Below are 16,890 nucleotides of genomic sequence, written 5' to 3' on the forward strand. Positions count from 1 at the left end.
TTTCTCAGTTTGCTGTGGAAGAACTTGACTGGCCTGCACAGAAACCCATGACCTCAACCCCATCCAACACCTGTGGGAATGCTGACCCTGACGAGCCTTATCACCCAACATCAGTGTTGGACCTCAATAAAGCGCTTGTTACATATGGCTGTAACGTTCAGGGCCTATATTCACAAAACATCCTAAGGCTAAAAGCTGCTCCTGACTGGCTGAGTTAGGAGAAACGCCGAAAAATAAAGAGAGTGTCCTAACTTTCTGGGCTAAAAGTAATTCACAGAACATCTATCTATGTATCTACCTATCTAATCAGACTCATGTGTATTGATGATATTAATAATATTCAAACTAATGATATAATGATAAACATCATGCACAGTAAGAAATAAAGCCACACCTTTTTAACAGTCAACACATAAAAATTTATTTCACAATTAGTTTTTACACAATTGGTTACAATTAGTTTATGTAACCAAATCCATTTAGATCTTTCTTAATGGGATTTCCCATCAATCATCATCATCATCATCAAATGAAAACCTTGTAACTATTCACAGCTTTGTTTTTGGTTATAATGTTTGGTTATATTTGCATTGATTGTCATATTTTAAAGAGTGTACATCGTCCTACACCAGAGTTAGCCTTTTGCTTAATAACTGCTTAACATTGAGTTTTCTTACATTAGAACAGTACAGTGGTAAACAGCTGTTGCTTCAGGTAAGACAGTACATTCAAAACTGCCAGATATTCAACCAGTTTTAATTAAAAACAATTGCTTTTGGTTTTTTTAGACTTATTTCCCTGCATGTATGTAAACACTTTATTTTAAGTTCCCCTATTTAGCATTTATAATCAGTATATAAACAGTTGTTAAATGGCTTATAACACACTATAATGTAGCTGTAAGCAGATATGTGTTTATTATGTATTAGTCAACAACTATAACTACTATATATAGTCTTTAGTATTTATTTATCACTCACTCACTGCTTTCTTCTAATTTTGAGCAGGGGGGGATGAGCCATACCTAGTAACTCAGCAGCAGCCATGCATAAAATCAATCATGTTCACTGATCTGATCTTTTTTTTTCTTCTTTTTCTACTGAGGTGAGAACATGAAATAAGTGTGAAGGCAGGAGAGCAAAGGTCTGCTGAGTGAATTTCAGTTCTTTTTCTCTTCCAGCTCATCATTGGTGAGGAAATCAATGTATGTCCATATACAAAACACCTGAAAAGACAAATTAGACAAGCACTTTAATGCAACTTCAACTTTTTATCATCATGATGTTTATGACAATGGCATCTCCTACCTCCACTGACAGAGCTAGCAGGCGGCCTGCAGCCAGCAGCACAGTCCCCAGAACCTGAATCCAGAGCGGTAGATACAACCAGCTGGACAGTAAACCTTGCTGGTACCCGTACAGCCACAGCGGGAGGCAGTGCAGCCCGCTCACCACCCATGTGCCGAGGGGTGTCCGAAACCCTGACAGCACCACACACACACACACACATGAAACTCAAATCAACTGACAGGATCTGTGATTTATCTTGAGCTGTACAGTATATATGAACATCAACTTATAAACAGTGACAGACTTGTTACCATTGGCCATGATGGCTTGTATGATTGCAGGGCTGGTGGTGAAGCTGTTCTTCCAGTGGTCACCTCGGGCACTGTGGTTGCACACAAACACACACCACTCCAGTGTAGACACCAGCCAACCCCACTACCATACAACACATACAGGACGACAGACAAGAGACAAATACACCACTGTTACTTTGCCATAAGTAGGAATATGTAAATCGAGGCTGAGTGGTTCAGTTACTGTTCAGCTTGATGTCACAGTAAGCAAGAAGCCGTCTCAAAGGACCACACTTGTACTTCATTACCAGCCATTCTCCAAAACAAATACAGTAAGTCAAACATGCCAAAAATACTGGTGCCTTTGCACTTTTTTTTTAGAGTAACTCAGATTATTCAAAAATAAGTTGAAATTGAAAGATATTTGGTCTCCATATTTTTGATTTTGCCTTTAGTGTTGAAGGCAAAATTATGATTTTGACATACCGTTTTTCTAATTACTTATGCATACATATAATGAAATACAGTGAATTGAAATAGGTTAATTAATAATTATTCATAAATTATTGCTGGAGTTTTGCTGTTGGAATGTTGAGTGTGGACAATCAGCTGATTGAGGCAGTGATTGAACCAGCTGATATATAAAAGCTCTGAGCTGTTATGAAGCATCTTTAGTTTTTAGCCACATGTTTGTTTTTTTACTGCTGAGTTACAGTAAATTTAAGTTCTTTTATTTTTAAACATCAATATCAACTCCTCTGTACACATCATCCGATAAGAAGAATCTAACTTGTTTGTGGAAAAAAGGAAAACTATCACAGCAAAAATTAAATGAGAGGGGAAAATAAAAAAGACTAAAATCAAGAAATCAGTGGACTCTGAGTGATGTTTGTGTTGACGTAGACACATGACAGGAAAATAATACAGTGAATGAAAACTGCTCTTTTACATAGCGTTCTCCTTTGAGAACCTAAGATTTGCTTTTATATCAGAAAAATGGTATTGACAGAAATACTGACATGCTAAACTAAAATTAGAAATAGAAAAAACTGAACAGCTGTGAATAAACACACCTCTTTATTGGCAGTTTGAGCCGTTATTCTTCTTTAAGTTGCTGCTCTTCTGTCACATTGTAAGGGTGCCGTCTCACTTCTGCTGTTTTCTTTTCTCTCCACACGTTTGATTGGATTTCAATCTGAACTCATTGCTGGCTAGAATCTATCCAGCATTTAGTCTCTGGTGCTTTTTGAAGTATGTTTCTGGTCACTGTCCTGCTGAAAGACCTGTGATCTTCTGAGGAGATCAAGCTCACTGACACTTGGTTCAACATTATGCTCCAGACACCCAGTGAGTGTCACTGGCTCAGTACATCACAGAACCTCCTTCATGTCTGAATGTAGGGATTCTGTTCTTTTCATTAAAGGCTTCATTTCGCTTAAACATCTAGATTCAATAGTAAAAAGTTCTAATTTGGTCTCATCTGTACACAGCACATTCTCCCAGAGGGAGTTTGGTTAGTTCAGATATGTTTCAGTGACCTTCGGTTGGGTTCATGTCTCAAAGATTCTCCTGGGAATCCTACTACATATACCAAACACACTGACCTTTACACACATTGTGTACATTGTGTCTAAAAGGTCAAATTGAGTCTGTTTGGCACTTGATTTAGGTTATTTCTTCACCTTTCAAACAATCCTTTCATTGTTCATCTTTCATCAATTTTTCTCCTGCAGCCATGTGCAGGGTGGCCGGCCACAGTGCCGGTGTTATTAGAAGTCTTTATAACATTGTTTACAGTGGACAAAGGAAAGGAAGAGCTCCAGAAACTGACTCATAGCCTTGAGAATATCCATGCTTTCTCATATTATTTTGGCCAACTCTCCTTCTACTCCACATGTTCAGTGTGGCACACATGGGGACACAAATCAGCAGTGAGAATCAACTCTTTGGTTAAAATTTGATATTTAAGGCTCCCTCAGCTCATTTTTTTTCTCTCCATGTTACTTCAGTTGGATGTTTGAGCCTCACTGTGCAGAATAATGTTTGTGCAGAGTTTGACACTAGGACTGTTTTCACAATCATCTGCTGGAGGGGGAAAGTTTCTCAAAATCAAATTTTAAGGGGCGAGCAGGATTTGTGACATCACAACTAGTTTGGAGTCAATTGTGGGCCGGTAACCTACACAAGTATGGAAACTTGAAACCCTCAGTGCACAAACACTGAGAATGGACTTAACAGTGAGGAGACATCTCGTGTCCAGCACTTAAACTTTTGTATGAATAATATTTGTATATTTATAGTTTATAGCATTTTTAATAAGGAAGAAGAAGCAGATGTCTTTTTAAGGATTTAAACAAGATAATTGAATTTTTTTGTGGGAAAACCATATCAGATACAAATTGTTAAAGCCATTTGTATCTAAAACTGTGTTAAGGTCATTCCCTGGTTGCCACAGTAGGTGGCGTATTGGACAGCAGCATATGGAAAGGTATATGTTGAAGAAGAGGCAATTACTCCTCAGGTGTGCTGCTTACCGGGAGAAGCACACAGTTTTTTGACCGCCGTTTAAAGGCTAATCTTTAAGCCTTTTTGTTGTTTTCATGCAAGTTATAGATATAAGTGTATGCATAGCAAATGCTTTATTGGTGCACGTTGATAAATAAACACATCTGAAGCGCAAGTCCGAGGATGTTTGATTTAGTACATGGAGCCGCCGCATGACGACGCGTCAATTACATGTCCCGGTAACAGCCCCTCACTGTGGCTTAGGTTTTTTTGTTTTGTCGAAATCAAGTCACTACACAAATTATTATTATTGTTTATACATCTTAAAACACATCTGGAGGGGAGTCATTCATGGTTGAATCATTATTATATTGCGAACATTTGCAACTCAGCACCTCACTTTCACTGTATACATCAACTGTACATATGTAAACGGGGAAGTAGTTTTTATTTCAAATATTACTTCAATGCCAACATTTCTGGTCACAACTACGGTGTATATATTGAATATGTTTGCTTGGTTGTTTTTTGTTTGTTTTTCCTTCCAGGCAGCCATCGGTCTCCTAAAATTTAACAGTATTATAAAGTCTGCCTTGCAATACCACAAAATAAGTGCAGACATGACGCACTCGTAATGAAAAAAGTGAATCTAAAAAGTAACAGTTTACCTTGGAGAACGTTCAAAGTAAACAGGATTTGTGTTAAAAGGGCTAACACATGCAAAAACACTTTAAACTTGATATGATGGCCAACGTCCTGAAGAGCAGCTTGTTGGAGTGTTTACACTCCAGAGTTTACTCTTGCTGCATGTAGAATATAGAACATGATATGAACCATAACTTATTGGCCTTTAAGTGAGCAGCCTAAATCCCAAATGATTTGATTGAAACATTGGCCAGTTCTAAATAAAACATAGAAAACATGGCTTCTGCTGCTTCATGTTGACAGCAGGGCCTGTTTTTGGCATAAACAGCATGATTCCACAAATCCATCCTGACTGCTGTTAACAGTACAGGCTGCTGGAGATCAAGAGACAGTGTTTACCAGCTTGATGACAGCAGCCAATTAAAACACAGTTTGCATAATAACATGCTGTGTTGGTACTGTAAATCTAAGACATGAAGCCTGAAGTAGTGTCCAATAAAACATGATGCCAATATGCCAGAGGCACAGTTCTTCATGTGATCATCATCACATTGCAGCCTGGCGTAAGCACTAGTGTGTGTGTGTGTGTGTGTATGTGTGTATGTGTGTGTGTGTACTGTATGTGGTGAATGTGCTGCAGCCATCAGACCTCATACAGCTGGCTCCACAGCATGCCTCTGCCCAGGTTGTCCACCACTACGTCAAGCCAGGCCCCAAACCTGGAGGTCTGACCCAGCCTCCTGGCCAGCCAGCCATCTACTCCTGCACAGATATCATTATTTAACAATGTTATAATATCACTATCAACATTGCACCCAAAATAGTCCAGTCTGATGCTAGCTCAAAATAAAACCTACAAGCCACATCATTTCAAAACTATCAACATTACAGAGTAGTGAAAATTCCAAGCCTGATCCTGCAGGTCAAATAAAGTGAACAGATGGTACGTTACCATCAAGTGCTATGGAGATCGAGTAAAAAAGAACAAACACTGCTGGTATTTCATATGCTGCCCAAGCAGCAAACACAAGGCCAATTCGAAAGTATCCTGAAAAAGAGAAATACATTACTGACTCAGTTGATCATCCACGTGACACAACTTTTGAATTCAATGAAACATTTGGTCACCTCCATCTAACTGACCATATTATGGGTACCATACAATATCCTAGTCTAGCTATTATTTATTTTAGTGGGCGAGTTACCCGGGTTTTCAGCTACCACGTCTTATGTACAGTAAACTGACGCTCAGGTAACGTTACATTATTGAAAAGTTAATGTACAATATTATTCACCAATGATATTCGGCCAGTAAAGCAGAACTTTGTGCACCATCTTCAGTCTATTAAAATGATGCAACCAGTTTTGTAAGCGGACAACTAGCTAGAAAAACAAACAAGAACACTACTTGTGACCATATATCTCATAAATATATTCCTCGTTGAATCTCCGTAGGGTGTCGACAAGCTGTGAGCACCTTCATATTCTTCAGGTCAATAGAGTGACCGAGGAAGCTCTAGTGACGCTGCGTTGCCGTACGGTACGCGTGCAGCGTCTTCTTCTTTTGTTTAATGGCGGGTGGCAACTAGTGTTTAGGGTGCATTACCGCCACCCACTATGCTGGAGTGTTGGCCAGAGTTCCTTGTTTCCATTAGAACTGAGAGCGAAAAAAAAACCCAAATCCTCTTCATTAACCCAGTTACTTTTAAAAACTCAAACAAGGCTTTATACTTTCCTTCCTCAATGCTAAATAAAGTCGCACGCAGCGTTAAACCAAACTCCAGTCTAAAATCTGGAAATTTAACAGTATTATGCTTATGAGGGAAATGCATTTAAATAAGAATGGTCAGTTGAATGCCTCTGATTGACAGTATATTGTTAAATTTTAGGATTTGATTTAGAAGCTTAAGTCTTCGTAGTATATTTTTTTAGGAATATTGCATAATGGTTATAATTAACTAGTCAAAATGTATCAGCGTTATCCTTCTTATATTTGGAACATGCCAAAGTGATGAATTTCTTCGAACAAATTCTAAAAAGTCTTAAGTGGTTTTCTTTGGGGAAGGCACCTCACCTATGAGCCAGCAAACATTAAAATTGTACTTTTTTGAAGAGTTCAAGAAGCGGAAGGCTTCTCAGTAAATGTAAAAGGGGCAACTAGCAGATATGGGCTACCTCCATTAGCCGTACATAAAGCGAAATGAACTGGAGGCTATGTACATGTGAAATAAACTGCATTCGAAAACACAGTAAAAAAACAACAACAACAACAACAACTTTATGTTCAAAACTTTAAAGTGCAGGACAACGTAGTTGCTCTGTTTACCAACGTGCTACCAGGTCGCTGTGGTGATGTAGCGTTATGCAGCGGAGCAGCCACAAGATGGAGCCACTCACACTGCTTTACAGCCTAGCGTTCACACACGTACACACTGACAGTTGGGTATGACTGCGCATAATGAGTCAAAATGCATTTTGGTAGTTTGAAAAACAGTGGTGGAATTCTTAGGGAGAAACTGAGGTCAAAATAAAACTTTTCTGTCTGTCATGTCGGTTGTGTTTACAAGCGTTTAAAAGCGCTGATCAACTGACCTGTGGAGTCAGATCATGTGACAGACTGGAGGCGTCGCTGAACACATTCACCCGTTCACCACATACACACACACACACACACATACACACACGCACACGCACACACACATACTACACCGTTTCACAACAAACGGATAAGGCGACACGTCCGAAGAACTCCGGTCTTAACGTTTATTTCCTCATATCACAATGAAATGAGGGGAGCATGGGGGCCAAAGAGTCGAGGATAGGATTCCTGTCGTATGACGAGGCCGTCAAGAGAGGTAAGCCTTAAAGCAACGGGCTAAATCCAGCTAGCTTAGCCAACTGTCTGATTTTAGGCTAAGAGCGGCACGTCTGAACCACCCGTTAATATCTGTATGTTTAAGTGGCTCTGCTTAGTAGACAAGATACGTACATATCAATAAAGAAGATACGACCTCCGCAGAACTGTTTCGACCAATTCTTCAATTCGGCATTGAAAATATTCGCAGAGCTGCCCGGGTTTTAACTATATGTCAAGTTTAATAATAGCTAAGTCAGTGTTTTCCGCAGCCGCCGTCCTCCAATATACACGACATTGGGCTGCAGTAGGAAGGGATTTCCTTTCACTTGAGTTGATATAAATTGTAGTTAAATGCAGTTTCGTGGATTGTGTGCTTCCCGAATCGAATTATTATTTCCTGGTAATAAATAAATGGTGATAAGTGAAATTTCATGTGCTGAGCCTGTGCTGATAAGCATGGTCATGCTAAATTGACAGATATTTTGGACTGGGTTTGGCGTGACGTTCTCTCCATAGCTACGAAAAGCGTTGTTTGTGGGGCTGCTGTTGGATATAACGGGGAGGGATGGGCTGGCTTGACAGTATTTGCCCAAACAGTTGTACAGGCAGCCTTGAATGTGTGCTAACTTCTTTGGCTGACACTACAATATGCTCCGGAGCTCTTATCCCCTCTGCTAGCTGACGTTGTAACGTCTGTGCCGCTACCAGCCTTACTTGTTTAGTAGCTAACGTTAGGCAGTTAGCTGGCTTGCTACAGAGGAAAATACCTGCACAGTTTGTTTTAGCCTTCGTCTGGCGGATTTCAAGCCTCGCCATGTGATGTGGGCTAACGTTAATCGTCAGTGTTTGTGCTAGAGGACTGTCAGGTTGCTTCTGCTAAACTGAACACACATGAGCTAGCTGTGTAGTCAGGGCGGAACAACAAACAGATGTGCTTTACATTGCTGTCGCTGCATTTTATCTCTTCAAATTATTCTGTGGGCAATTACTATTTTTTTTACTGGAGATGCCATTGGTTGATCTTTGTTTTATAGTCCAAGGCCTCTATCTACTGCAACGTCAGTTAATGTATTTCAGCTCAAATAGGTACTTGTCAAAGCATTTTGCAGTCAGATCAGGTGAAAGTGAGTCTAGATAGAACAAGCAAAACACAAAGCTTAATAGACATCATTCCTTTCAGACTCAAGAGTTCTGCAGGCAAATTTTCATACACTGCTGCAGTTCTCTGGAACAGTTCTTCATGTTCTCTGAAGCAACAGAGAGGGGTTTTAAACTTTTTGTAAATAAATGGTTGATGAAAAGCCAATCATAAGTTTGCTTTTCTTGTTGTATGTTTCTTCTGTTTTTGTCTTTGTTTGTTGGTCAGTTTGATTGTGTGTTTTGGTATCGCATGTGTTTGAACCGGTCTTGCCAGACTTGAATATCTGCCATCCTACCCCCTTTGACCCTTAAAGGACCACAGTAGAAACAAGCTTTTAGCCTTATTGTGTTTTTATCCTTGATAATTTAATCGTACGTCAGGACTGAGTGACTGCAGTCTTGCATGTACTTTTATTAGGAGTGCACTGACCGACTTCCTCAGTTCTGATACCGAGTACCGATCCGATACCAGTGTTAAATTAATAAGCTGTATGCCTCACTGTGTGGAAGAGACTGGGATCATTTTTTTATGTGAGAGGCAACATCAGGCTTGACTTCAATATTGCTTTCCTAATATTGTAAAACAAAACATAAGGAATAAATACATAGATATAAATTGACTGTATTGTTATTGTCACTGATACCCAATCCAGCAATTTGAATCATTATTGGACCGATATCTGATATCAGTATTGTTGCCAAATAAATCTCTCTATCTAGATAATAGTTTTGTTATTGCTGACTGTTGGTGCACGTGAGCAAGGTCAGGCGTGGGTGACCTCGTACAAGGAAACTATAAAAGAAAAAAGGGTCATTAAGTCATTATACTAGTGCTCTAATGCTCTGCTTGGTGCCAGACTTTGGTGCCAGTTCTATTGAAGCCTATGGGAGAAGCTCATTAAAACCCAACATATCTACATCGTATGACCTTTGATGAAGAAATACATCGACCAAATGAAAGAACACACTTCAGAGAATAGTGACTGATTTTTTTCCAAATGTAAACATTCGTTTATTTGATGTTGGTGTCCAAATAATATCCAAAGATGATTATAGACATACTTTACAGGGCTCATGACGAGTCAAATTAAAATGCTCACCATGGCATATTAAAAAAAAAAAAAAAAGTTGCAAGTGAAGTGTCCTTTGAAAATATTAAGTTTAGATAAATAAACATTAACAAAATCTGTATTGTTCATTCCTTCTCTCTTCCTTTTATTTATTCAAATAAAACTTTTACAAACATCCTCTGATTATTAATTGTGCTTTGGTAGGCTATAAATTAACCCTTAGCTATAAAACAAAAAAGGCATACATTTCATGGCTATCAGAAACTTAGAAAAACAACAAACTCGATCATCAGAAAATAATGCATCGTAATTATGAATGAAGCGATGTCTGCCGTGATAAAAATCAACACCTGGGCTGTAGTCCATTTGTCTGTGTGCCCAGCTGTGGCTAATTTACCAACACCTGGTCATTATATCAAGAACTGTAGATTATGTTACATGATGTTAGCTAACGGGCTCACACGCTACACAGTAATGACCCTTCCTTCTTTTCTAGTTTCTTTGGCATTTATCAGGAAGCACACAGGAGATCTTATTCCCGGTGGCCTTCTTGCTGGACTTTACTCCCTGGGTTGGCAACAGCTGAACTTTGTCAGTGTGGATTCCAGGCTTTGAGAGGCTGTTACACATTCATTCAGTACAGTATAATAACTTAACCAGGGTCCTACAAGGAAGTTGGACTGGACTCACCTGTCCTTTGCGTTCATATTTATCTAAATGATTAGGGTCTTGTGCTGAAGTTATCTTCACCCAGATGCTCATGTTTGATCAAACCTCGACCTGTTGTTGCCTAAATGGCATCTTTTCAATATCAGCTCCTTGTGTGGTGGTTTGGACATTCCTCAAGCAGATTGCCATTCCCACTCTGATGATCACATGTGACCACACACACACACACACACACACACACACACACACACGCACGCACGCAGGCGGTGGAATTATCCAGCCATCCAGCCTTATCTGACCAGTCACATGGCAGCATTCCTAATTTCCAGAGCAGGCCCGACTCCAGCAATTATGGGGTCAGTTTTCATGGAGGCTCACTCTAGTAGGACACCTCTAGGATAATGGTCAGGAAGCATCCTGTTAGAGAGAGACGAGGCTTTCAAGTGTCTCTGTAGTAAGCTCAGTCATTTGTACTTCCTTCAAGCCTGATTGTGCAGGTTGATTGTGCAATGTGTTCACTTTGTTTACAGTTTCTAACCACAGCACAGTATGATTGCTAGCATATGCTTCATAGTATTAGTGTATATAGTATTTTTCTCTGAAGTTGTAGACATAATATTGTCCACTACAGAAAAGGGGTCAGATCCACAAATGTTTGCAGTGTTATTTGTGCAAATTCTTAAATAGAGAAAATGATCTATGTTGTTGACAATGCACACATTTGTATAAGTGTGAAGAATAAATTGCCACAAAGTTTTTTTGCAAACAGGAGATGGGAATATTTACCAATTTGGAGTCATAGTACAAGACATTTATATGAAATGGTACCAGTGCAGATGCTTGAAACATCAAGTATGTTGAGATAAGCTTTCTTAAGCTGCTGCTTGATAGGTAGATACATTTATGAATTCTATCAACCTGTCCAGGCATAAAGGAATTTCAGCACTGACAGGTCTCTGCCAATCAAAGCAGAGATCCAACACACATGTTGTAAAAAGCTAAAACAGGAGGCAGACAGAGTGGACCACTGCACCAGTGTTGAGGATTTTACAGGTGAAAGTCCTCTTCATTTTTCTCATAGAGTGTTTACTTACATGATTGAACATTGACTTGAATGAGCAGGAAACTGTCAAAGTTGATCATTGGTTCGTAAAATTAGCATTTGTGGGGGGAAAAAAATCATATGAAATTGTTTTGTCCCGCGAACTGTTCAGAACGCCAAACTATTCAGTTTGCTTTCACAAAATAAAGCAACTTATCCTCACATCTGAGAGGCTGCAACCAGAAAGATTTCTATTTTTACTTGAAAAATGACTGAAATTATTAATCACTTATCAAAATCGCTACTCTGAATGGACTGATCAGTTAATTGACTAATTGTTTCACTTCTACAATCAAGTGATGAAATGGTACAATTTTAGTTTAATAGCCGCAGTCAGCTGATGATGCTCATTATGTTCTTCAACGTACTTACCTGACAGGAACCTTTATAACCTTTATGGTATTGTGAAATAATCCAGGAGGCTTCTATGATTCTGTGTTGAGTAACATAAAAGGTAAATGTTTAAAGTAATCTCCTTTTTAAATACCAATTAACTGTGGAGAAAGATTTTCAGAAGCAGCCGCTGACTGTAACAGAGAATACCTGCTAATCTGACTTTACCAGAGGTGGTGACTCACTTCTGTGGTGATTCATATTTGTCATATTTGATCTTTTGTATTGTGTTGCATTGTTGTAAGAACACCTGACTATAGTGATGTTGCATGTGGTTGGTTAGCTGTTCCTCTTCCGTGTGAACATGCTGGCAGGAATCCTGGTTAAAATGCTGGTAATCAGACAGCTTTGGAGACTGTCTGTTCCTGATTGCCAGTGATAACTTATGAAGCTGGACAAATCAAATGCAGCCTGACTATGTTGGCCTTTCTATGTTAGTCAGTGTATATATGTATGTACACGCACAGCTAGGGAACCTACAGTACACGAGTATAATACATGTGTAAAATGTATGATAGTGTTTCAGAAGTAGGCGTGCCGTTTTTATTAATAATCATCATTCCTCTTGTATTGCCTCTTATCAGATACCACCTTTCTAGCTACCTGACATAGACCGGGCCTAAAAACCTTAAAAATATGTAAATACACAGTATTAGTAATGCATAAATGTTGTAATCCTATTTATTATAATATTTCCATAGGTTCCCTGGAACACCTTCCCGGGCCATTTAAACCTTTGTGGTTGACCACGGCATAATTTAGTAGTGCAACAACCATGGTCATGGTCACTCTAACTACTCTGACACACAGCCTAACAGTCACCTAAAGAAGTGCTCAGCCTTGCATTTCTGGTGAAGTCAGCACGCCTTATCAGCATAGGTGATAGACCGCTGCTTTGCATTCCCACCTCATGCTCCCTGGTGTAGATTTTATCTGCTGCTGCTGCCACAGTGGCCTCCAGTATGGTGTTTGCTATGGAAACATGGGCGGGCTGTTGTTTGGATTATTGCAATTTGCATAGTAGATGACTGTATTTCAATAGTATATTTTTAGTTTTGCCTTAGATAGCAGGCTGGCTCTCTAGGATAGATGAACACCTTATTGATTACCTGCATATACAGTATGTGTGTTTATGTAACAGTTATTCACATTATGATAAATAAGAGAGCGCTTTACCAGATTACTTAATATGTATTTGTTTTACTGATAAATGAATGTAGCGTTTTATCAGTTTAACATTTACATATCAGTTTGACAGACTGTTGAACAAGCTCCTTAATCTGAGGGCTACTCAATCAGTATGGTAGTCTAAGCCTGTGAGTATTAGCAAAGGTGCACAACAAGGGTGTGTGTTGTTTTCTCTCCTTTTCTCTTTGTGCAGCCAAATGTTGCAAAATGCCATAGGCTCATCTAGAATGAAGAATGCTAAACTGAGTTAACAGTTTTCCATGTAGTGGCTCTACAGGTAGTGTTCAAATATTAATATTTGAATCTCATTAAAAGTCCTCATGCACATGTCAACAGCTGATCTGATGTGGTATTAGCTTGCGCCCTATAATAGTACAGCAACAAGAACCCCGCCAGGCCGAAACATATTTTTTAAATTCCAAAAAATAACGTCAAATATCCACTCATTCGGAAATCAGTAGCGTTTGGGAGCCTCTGAGCAGCGCTGTTTCAAAACGTGAGAAAACATGTGTGTCGTTGCCTGGGAAACTGCAGGTAGCATAACTCCTTTTTAAGGAATAGGGCAGAGCGTAAGCAAGTGAGTGGTTAAGCGAGAGAGCGAGCTCAGAAAAATGGCGGTAAGCGTGAGCGGAGCAGAGGAAAAGGTTAGCAGTAAGGCCGTATTCAGAGCAAATCAGGCGGTTCGGCGATCAGCACCTCTCATTCACCTGTTGTTTGTTCATTTTTCCAAGTAGTGACGGTCACTGGACTTATCAGCCAGAGGCATAAAACTTGAAAGCCTATGCTGAACAGAGGAGATTATAACATCATTATGAGGATTTGTAGAATGAATTCATTACTGGCTCTGAAAATAAAAACAAAATTTAGTTTTTTGTTTTTTTTCTTTGTGATCCTGTTAAACGGCAGCTGAGTCTCTGGTGTCATGTCCACAGGTGAAATGAGATTTTTAACAGCACTGCCTGTATGTTTTCGGCCTGCAGGCGTTTCTGTTGACACTTCACCATGACTGAAAGGTCACCAGAGCTCATGTGAGTTCAGTATTTGCATGCTCCTCCAGACGCCTCGGTGCTCCCTGCCCCGGTGTTTTCGGTCTCGCTGATAGCAGCAGGCCAGCTGAGCTCGGCTTATTTCATAAGACAGCAAACATTAACTCGCAGCAGGAGGCTCTGCTGGTTGCTGCTTTGCTGCCATGTTAATTTAGCAAGGTGGTCCAACACTGAAAACATGCTGTGAATGCGTGTGAGTGCTTGGAATGCGTGTGTGCGAGAGAGAGAGAGATCGAGGCAAAGGATGCAGCGATGTGAATCTAGCAATAACAGTTGTGTGTGTTGGTCCCAGCCTGTGTGTGTGTGTGTGTGTGGATGGAAAGTGTGCTGGGGCAGTTGTAGAAATCAGATCCATTGTTTGCTGTGAATTGAATGGTAGCCATTGCAGTTAATGCAGCCCACTGTCCAAGAATACACCCATTGCATCACAGCATCACAATACACAAAGTGTTCTCCATGATGTGGACCGCTTTGTTTTCCCTCCACATTTGTCCATCTAATTGTAACAATTTTGCTATTATCCGGCAGTCCCATTTTGTCATGCAGTTGGCTCAGTAGTATAGTGCAACACTTATTCCTGCTAATTCACAAACTACACATTTTGTTTATTTACTCTTTGTGTTTTCAGTGGTCATGTCATGATCTGTTGCTGTCCTACTTAACCAATGAAACAAGGGTCAGGCCCTCATGTGAGAAGCAACAAGAGCCAGCAGAGATTGTATTTGAATTACATGCATTGTCATGCTGATGAGAAATGATTGAAATTGTAAAATAATTTGTTTTCTCAGCTTGGAGGATTATTTCAGGAGCATTTGGCTCAGCAGCTGTATTCTATAAAAGCTATCATAATTGTGTATATATGGTGTAGATGGTTAAGATCCTGGCTGAAGATTTACTACCTGATTGTTTCTGCCATGCCTCCTTTTACTGAATACAAGAAGAAAACGGCTGTACCATATTTTTATGATAACAATACTAAAGCTGTTTTTCAGACATGGAATGTGTGACATCAAGCTGTTAGCGGGATGGTTTTCTGTCATTCAGACATGGGCGTCTTTTACGTTAATCTTCCTTGCAGCTTAATTCAGACAGGACAGGACATTTACAGAAAGAGACAATGCTGAGTTAAAAATGTTACGATGGCAGATCTTCTTTTCTCTCCTCAGACAGGCTGCATCACTGATGGATTTTAAGACTTGCTGTCAAAGCCTTAATTAACGATCATGGTGAGCACCAGTGACGCTCGCCTCTGCTTCTCACAATGGATCCAAACCCAAAATCACTCTTATCATTGAAGAGGAAAGTTTCTCTGTGCTCACCTTAAATCTAAGTTTAAGATTGTGAAATGTACACGTGACATCCGACTTGTTTGGAGCCAGTCATGGTCCAATATATAACTTCTCCACAAATGTGAAATGGAAATTTGAAGCCCCCAGTGCACATACACTGAGAATAGACTTTTCAGTGAAGCAGAAGTGATCCCTCATGTCTGGATGTGATCTTTAAGTTGCAGTCCGTATTTGTTCATATGCTGTATGTAAAGCGATGGAAAAACACTGAGAGGGAGTGCTGGTCTGATTCTTGATGCAGATGCAAATGTTTTATTTTAGGTTTGTTTTTTCTTTATCTCTTTTGCACCAGTTGCACCGCAAAGGGAGAAGTAGTTTTTATAGACTGATCTGACATGCGAAGAATCTCATCGGCCACTTAAAACTGTCTCTCTCACAGCGTGTAAACTGATTTTATGTGTGAGACATGATGATTGAGATAATACATTTACTGCAGTAGCAGAACAAGACATGTATGTAATCTCTGTACATGTTTCACTTTGTTCTGCTGCGGTCTTCACATTAAACTGATGACATTCACTTCAGACTTGTACTGAGTTGAGAGTGTTATGGAAATGTTACTACGTAAAAGTGACTCAGGTGCTTATTCAGACTGAGATTTACATGTTAGATTGCCATGAGATTAATATAAAGGGGGGCTGAATGTCTGAAAGAGTTTAAGTATAGATTTCAGTTACGTTATAATATATGTGGGGAGAGATTGTAAAGCCTGTCTCTTTTCAAAGATGGTGCCTGGTGTCAGATGTGAATGTCCTCTTTGATCTTTCCCTGGCTGTCCACTGACTCCTGGTTGATGACTTTTGATCTTGTCCCAGTGGATGCTGTGAGCAGTTGTGGTCTGGTGTTCACAGATAGTTGATCTTGGTCTGGTCTGTAAGTGTTAACTCATGCTAGATGTTCTGACAGTCCATCCATGGAAGGGTGTCCCAGTGGGATGTTTTCAGTGGTCCCTGTTGATTTAGCAGTGTCTGATGTGGTCTGGATTGTCGGGTTAAGGTTTGGTCGTCAAACTACTGTTTCTAGTTTGGCTCATCATTGTCGTCATGGTGACGTCATCATTGTCACATCTGTTCTGTGGCCTGACTGCATCAGAGAGCTAAATGAAAGATGAAGATGAGACCCACCAGCTGGGCAGGTGGCAGTGTAAGCAGACACACTCCACACTGAACTACATCAATCCAGATGTTTCATAATCTGGATCAAATGACATGACATGACATTAATGCAAATAATATCCACATCAAACTAGAGCTGCAATGATTAATTGATTATTACGAATGATCAGTCGATCAACAGAAAATCAATTTCAATAATGCATCAATCATTGAAGTCATTTGTCAAACA

General features: G+C 39.7%; 2 protein-coding genes across 10 annotated transcripts in view; one reads left to right on the top strand and one right to left on the bottom strand.

Moving 5' to 3' along the window:
- Positions 1-431: 431 nt before the first annotated feature.
- Positions 432-6,242, bottom strand: si:ch1073-145m9.1 (CDP-diacylglycerol--glycerol-3-phosphate 3-phosphatidyltransferase). 2 transcript variants are annotated; one of them, XM_067593837.1, is made up of 6 exons: positions 6,028-6,242; positions 5,685-5,780; positions 5,382-5,494; positions 1,601-1,724; positions 1,308-1,480; positions 432-1,225 (listed from the first exon to the last, which is right to left on the bottom strand). In XM_067593837.1, the coding sequence occupies exons 1-6, from the start codon at positions 6,065-6,067 to the stop codon at positions 1,160-1,162; spliced, it is 612 nt and encodes a 203-aa protein (XP_067449938.1). In that variant the 5' UTR covers positions 6,068-6,242; the 3' UTR covers positions 432-1,159. The 2 variants fall into 2 exon arrangements, with proteins under 2 accessions (XP_067449938.1, XP_067449939.1); XM_067593838.1 differs by lacking the exon at positions 5,685-5,780 and having other exon boundaries at positions 6,028-6,240.
- A 1,146-nt stretch (positions 6,243-7,388) lies between these two features.
- usp32 (ubiquitin specific peptidase 32) overlaps positions 7,389-16,890 on the top strand; it is a 66,004-nt gene continuing 56,502 nt past the window's right edge. For all 8 annotated transcript variants that reach the window (XM_067593827.1, XM_067593832.1, XM_067593833.1 and 5 more), the window contains exon 1: positions 7,389-7,587. In XM_067593827.1, coding sequence (XP_067449928.1) covers positions 7,530-7,587 — 58 coding nt within the window. In that variant the 5' untranslated portion in view covers positions 7,389-7,529. The remainder of the gene's footprint in view (positions 7,588-16,890) is intronic.

The sequence above is a fragment of the Thunnus thynnus genome, chromosome 7 (assembly GCF_963924715.1).
Source record: "Thunnus thynnus chromosome 7, fThuThy2.1, whole genome shotgun sequence".
NCBI classification, from domain to species: domain Eukaryota; kingdom Metazoa; phylum Chordata; class Actinopteri; order Scombriformes; family Scombridae; genus Thunnus; species Thunnus thynnus.

Bases quoted from the DNA above. Each gene is read 5' to 3' on its own strand.
- si:ch1073-145m9.1 (XM_067593837.1), bottom strand. From the start codon at position 6,067: ATGGTGCACAAAGTTCTGCTTTACTGGCCGAATATCATTG. The intron at 1,725-5,381 runs GTCTGATGGCTG...GTTGTATGGTAG, and splicing joins TGTGGAGCCAGCTGTATGAG to TGGGGTTGGCTGGTGTCTAC. The intron at 1,481-1,600 runs GTAACAAGTCTG...TGGTGCTGTCAG, and splicing joins ACAAGCCATCATGGCCAATG to GGTTTCGGACACCCCTCGGC.